At 42.9% G+C, this 6,231-nt stretch overlaps 1 protein-coding gene across 2 annotated transcripts in view; it reads left to right on the top strand.

Moving 5' to 3' along the window:
* The first annotated feature begins 1,708 nt into the window (after nt 1–1,708).
* The window catches only part of LOC115568977 (sodium bicarbonate transporter-like protein 11), a 27,199-nt gene continuing 22,676 nt past the window's right edge, over nt 1,709–6,231 (top strand). Inside the window, exon 1 of one of the 2 annotated variants that reach the window (XM_030396777.1) lies at nt 1,709–1,859. In XM_030396777.1, the coding sequence (XP_030252637.1) occupies nt 1,799–1,859 (61 nt within the window). In that variant the 5' untranslated portion in view covers nt 1,709–1,798. Of the gene's footprint in view, nt 1,860–4,930; nt 5,040–6,231 lie in introns of those variants that run through there. The other variant, XM_030396778.1, reaches the window with a different exon arrangement.

Genomic DNA, 6,231 nt, shown 5'->3' with positions numbered 1-6,231 from the left:
ATACAACATGATTCTGTGCTCTGTCGTGTGCCGTTCCACTGGATTTCTTTATTTCACTACAAATGTATCAAGACTTTCTGCACACTGGTGCAGTCGATGAAGCTCAGCCTCAGCCACTTCCCAGTGAACCGGCTGGACACCAGACTAGATCCGAACACAGCTTCTGAGACCGACAGACGCCAGTTTGAAGACAGTACGGAGGTGGTCTGATCAGAACTATGACACGGACAGAAGAGACACTAAAAAGACAGAAAGAAGGCTGGAATATTCTCATCTTACTCCAACCAAACCAGAGGTGGTCGGCGAAAAGACAAACTGAGGCTGTTTCGGTTGGTCCTGTTCCATCACGTCTAGTTTGAATAGTGTGTTTTACGATGAGTGCAGAAGGTAATAAAGCTGAGGTTGGTTTTAAGACTAATATATGCGTAAACAAACCCTATAATGATAAATGTCACAACCATGTAAACACAAGCAACATATCCATCACGAACCTACCTCAGCACGGCTCTGTTGGTGCTGTGGGTCGCGTGCTTTGTGAGACGCCTCCGCCGCTCGCTCGTTCCAAACCACCTCGTGTTCCACTCACATGTAAGAAAACACCTAATATTATCATAATGAATGTAAAAACAAATATGGCTAATGCTGCTACTCACTGCTGTCAAGCTGGTGGCCTTTATTACTATTGGGAAATTGGAAATTGGCTGCTAACTAAGTCAGGGTACGGTTGTATTTTTCTGTGCAGTTAGGAAAGAACATGTCAAAATGTCTCCTCTCTTGACAATTTGAGTTTATCTTGCTGATTTATGGTATTAAAAGACAGGAGGGGCTAAATGGGGCTCGCTGGTTGGGATGCAGTCCATCCAGACTTTGGAGTCTTTGACTTTGAATGTCCACACGGTTGTTTCTTCTTATTCTGTTGATGATGTGACTTCATTTTTTGGACATTTTTAAACAAAGATTCTGGCCCTCATCACCAAGTGTGGCTGCCTGGATCAGCTACAAACAGTTACGACGGACAGCAAACAGTAGGGATTAGTTCTTTGCAAGCGTAACCCGACACTCATGTCCTGAAACAGATTCTATCAGCCAGCAGTCGCTTTGCAGGCAGTGGTCGCTGAATACGTACACACATTTTTCTCCTGCTTGACCGACTTCACAAGGACTGGTTGTGCAATCCGCAGCCCAGCAGTTTGCCATATGAGTATATTCATACGGTACATGAGTGTCGCTTCAGCTCTTGTCCCTGTATTACAAAAGAGGAAAAGAGCAATTCAGTGGCCGGGAACTTGCGTGTCGTGTCTGCCTTTCAGCAGAGTTAATGCATGACTATTTAGAGATCCTTTCAACCGAGCCTGTTGAATAGCATGAATGCTGCAACGGATGGTTCTGGTAAACTCCACATTTGGAGACGCCGCGGTTGCATTCACGGTTTAACATAACAGTGCAGCGGCGACGTCTCACAGGAGAAGTCGCATTAACATATTAAAGAGTCCCAGCTGGGGTTAAAAGTAGGTTTTGTCACACCTTCCTCCCCCCTTAGCTCCGTCCCCTCGTTCCCCAAAGTCCACCTTCACGTCCCACATTATCTTCTGCACATAAAGTGAGCTCCGCTGGGATTGGCAGGGAGGTCATTAAGGTGTTATTCATTGGTAGTGACTCCCTCCCATCTACCTGGCGGGCCCTTCCTGCCCGAGCACTCGTGCTACAGCTCTCTCTCTCACAGGAGCCACGTTATCCACTCGCAGCTCCAGGTAGATTTTCTTTTCTTTTCACCGCCACGTTCAGGAATCCCGGCGTGATGAAAACCAAAAAGGAAGTCGAGGACGCATCAGGAGTCACTCTGAATCACTTTGCCGAAGGTAAGAGTCATAAAAGCTCCGAGCGATCACCAGGGTTTGTTCTTTGCGTTGAGGTCATGTTTGGACCGCGTGAGGAAAAGTTTGGCTCGCTTGTAGTTGAATTTATAGCTAAGACACTTTTTTTTACCGCTGTGTCACCGTGAACTTCTCTGCGATTGACCGGCAAATAAAATGTGACAAAAGAGCGGTGAAATAATAACCCCCGTCATCCAGAACGAGCATCAATCTGCATGCGAAAACTTTTTTATCGTGCTTGTTCTGAGTGAAAAGCAGTCGGCTGCAGATGCGTTGACCTTCGTGGACAAAGGTCACAGTGTGAATGCGATGAGGAAACATCGATTAAAGTGGAAATGTATTAAACTCAAAGATGAGCAGAATCCGTCAGCAGAGCGTTGGACTGTGTCGGCGTCGGATCGCGGCAGTATTTCCTTTAAAAAGCTCCACTTGACTCGTCGGCATCATCAGGGTTATTGATTGAGAACAAACAGGGACATAAACACTTTGAGGCAAGCGTCTAATGTTTCATCCGAGAACTCAAATGAACTCGGATCACTCGAGTCTGTTGATCATAAATCCCTCCTGGCTCCTCAGTGTGAATAGTAATCACACGGTCTGTCCACACATGTGCCCCGTATTTAATATTCACCCGCGGCAACAAATCACCGCGAGCTTTTGTTATGCACTCTGTTACACATTTATAGCTTCCAGTCAGTAAAATATTATCAACATGTTCATTCGGTAGCTGTTATGTGTCAACCAGTGCTGACTTATGAAACGGCTCATAATCAGAGGACCCTTTCTGCAGGTTTTAACACCGTATTTATCATGAAGAGACTTTTAAGTTTCGTTGCTTTTATAACCAACAACGTGAACATCACCCTTGCGTCTTGTGTTCCTGCTCAGGTGTTCTTGTGCGCTTGTTTTCTCCCCCCTCAGTTCTGCCTGCAGGCGCTCGTGGAGTTTGATTAATGTTTCACAGCAGACTGAAGAGAAACTCACAGTAAACCTGCGATGAACCCGCCGACCGTAAAACATTAGTTCATTAATGCAGCGTTTCATTGCCTCCCCGGCCTCTTTTTTTTTTTTTCCTGTTAGTGATGGAATGTCACTGTTTCACTTAAAGTTACACCGGCGACGAAAGTCCACAGCACACGCTGCATGAAAATGTTCCTGTGTGTGTGTGAGCGGGGCAGGAAGCCGAGGATCAGTGTGTGCAGTATATCTAGATGTCAGTGTGTTTTTCTTTATGGAGAATTGTGAAGGCGGTGAATCAGCTCAAAGCTCAGAGTTGATCGGTTAACAGCTTGCCCAAGATGTGCAATGATTACTCATAAGTTCAAAAGTTATGTCCTCTAACACAACATCTAAATAAGTAAAATAAAAATAAATTAAATAAATATATATAGCAGGAGCCCTGTGGACAAGGTTAGAGGAAAATAATAAATCAAATTTTTTGCACAATATGTTATTTATAAGATCACTGGTGGACTTCCTGCTGGGATACATGTGGTGCCCTTTTATTTTTTCTGCCCTTTGCCCCTCAAAACCCTGAATCCACCACTGCATATCTGCATGAAAGCATATAAGACACTTCAAAATGTGGATTATGTAGTATATAAAGTATATAAAATGCACATGTTGTTAATTTAGGAGTGTGTTTGGGATTTATTAGCTCAGGTTTTTGGAATTGCTTGGAAGAAAAAACCCCACAGAGGACACGACTTCCGTTTCCTCGGTGGCATCTTTTTCAGATGTTTCAGACATTTTGGAATCAACAACACAAAATCAGGAATGTACCACTTTCCCTGATGAAGCAGGTGAACTCTGCAGTGAGAGTTTCCATTATGTTCATTCTCACTGATTGACCTCTTTCACCAAGAATATCCACCTTTTATCCAGCTGAGACTCTGAGTGTGATGTGACCTTTAAACCACAGCATGAATCATACAGATTCTTCTTGTTGTAACTGAATCGGGCGCCGGCTGGTGTCTTTCTGTTTTTTAGACGATAGCCTGCGCTGCCATCTCATGGCAGACAAGAGGAAAGTCATGCCCGCACTTCTGTGTTTACCTCTTTTAATGGCCTTAAAAGTTGACGCTGACCCTGTGTCCTAATTCTCTAACAGCTACAATCCACCTGGAGGAACTTCTCCTATATTTTCTTTGCATCCACGCCGTCAGAACGTTATGAAATAAGAATTTACTGCGCGCCTACGCTGTGCCCCGTTACTGCCTTTTTGTTGTCAATTAAAAAGAGCCTGTAAAACTTTACGAGGTTGTAACGTCTTGAAAATAACAAGCGAATAATTACATCATGCAATTAGGAATTCAGAGGGAGGAATCCACGCAGAGAGAGTCACCTGTTTGCACTATTTGTTTTTTTCAAGTCGCAGGATCTCTGCAGAGGTCGACTTTAATCATCTGTATCAAACATCCCACCCAGGAAGTTAACGCTTTTCTAACAATTCTTTCTAACAATGTTGCAACGAGTCCCCGCCAGGCGAACAAGTGAAGTTTGCTCCTGGAGACGGAACTGAGCATTCCTCTGGAGTCAAACTTAATGAGAAAACATCACAGCGTGTAAACGCAGCGATGGTCGTGTCACACGGCTCGGCTTCGTTCAGTCTGATCGGCTCTACAGCGGCAATCACTTCGTGATCATGTGATCCTGATGATGGCGTCTTTGTGTTTCATGCTCCTTCATGCTGGTGAAAATATGTTGTGCTCATTAAATCATGGAACTAAAAAGTGCAAAGTAGGTTGGAGCGAATAAATAAAGAAGTAGCAGCGAGTTAATGAACAGCTCAGCAGTTTCTGATCATCTTTAAACCTGCATATTTCTTCATCTTTCTTCTTTATCAGGCGTCTTACTTTCTATTATGCTTCTCGTCAGGTGGAGTGCAAATCTTATCGTCTTGCCTTTCCTGCCAGATCAGTATCAGTACAGGTTCGGCTACATTGTCATTGAGGGCTGCAGCAGTTACATTTCTACTGATAGTTGGATCTATAGATTTCACGGACAGGTTTTTGACGCAGGTCGACCAGATGGCCACAAAAAACAGCGACTGTTCCTGGAAATGTTCCTGTTTTTCACTCTTGTGTGCGGTGAAGTAGCTTAATACTGGATACATGACGGCTCAAACGCTTTGTGCTTCTCTCGGACAAAACAGACGGCTGCTTGGTATGTATCATCCTTCTTCCCCTACATATTTGGCTTGCGTCAGTTTGAGAGGAGACGGCGGTGAAAGAAGCTCAGAAGCGATCGAGTGAATCCACAACATCAAGCCAGGCAGAGAGGAGAGGAAGAGACGGAGACGGAAAGAGCCTGAAAATGTCTTATTCAAGACAATTAAATACAGATTAAAGACAAAAACAAGGCAGGAAGTGGGGAAACTGTTCCTCCAAAATATCTGATTTAATATCATACTCTTTATTATAGAAGGTTGGAGAGGAAGGAGAAGAGAGTGAGAGGGAAAGTACAGAACTTAAATACACATTCAAGGTACTCATACTGTATTCAGGGTTCATACACATTTTTCAAGGTCAAATTCAAGCACTTTTCAAGCACTTTTAAGGGTCTTTTTCAAGATTTTCCAGCACCTTTTTGCTGGGGTAAATTACGTATCTACAGGATAATATATACTCATGATTTTTTCTTATCACAATTATGTACATTGTATTATGCTGTAAACATCTAAAATGATGTTTCATAATAGCCAAAACTTCAGAAATTAAATATCCAGTCTGATCCCAATTTCGTGAAAGACACTGAGTTATAATGTCAAGCACTTTCAAGCACTTAAACTAAAATCCAAGTACTTTTCAGACCTTAAAAACACAACATTGAATTTCAAGCACTTTCAAGGATTTCAAGCACCCGTACGAACCCTGTGTATTTCTATTTCATTCTTCTGCTTCTCTACATTTATCTGACAGCTTCAGTTCCTCGTCACATTTTACGGTGTACATATCCCGTCGACTGGGCCGAGATTTATTCAGATTATCTAAAATTTAATCTCCAGAAAACTTTCAGATCAAACAAAACTGACTTATAATCGCGTCTAATTCTTCCCTGAACAGATCTCAGCATAACTGTCCCCAAAATGAACCAACAAACTTTTTTCACTCTCACGTCAGACGGATTTATTTTGCCTGATTTATAATTAAAAGCTTCTTACCTCACCGTAAACTAAAGAAGCAGCTCTGAAGTCAGGAAGTTAAACAAGCGACTACACACTTTACAAAGTAAAGTGAAGTTTTCTTCAACAAGTTTAAAGTCAAATCGGGAGAATAAGAACCAGAGAAACAGCAAACCTCCGCGTTCACACACTCATTATTAACAGCTACCTGTGTCATATATTCAAAGGCACAAG

This window comes from Sparus aurata, chromosome 18 (genome assembly GCF_900880675.1).
Source record: "Sparus aurata chromosome 18, fSpaAur1.1, whole genome shotgun sequence".
NCBI classification, from domain to species: Eukaryota; Metazoa; Chordata; class Actinopteri; order Spariformes; family Sparidae; genus Sparus; species Sparus aurata.
Note: the sequence above shows the minus strand (reverse complement) of the source record. Positions and strands in the feature narration are given on the sequence as shown.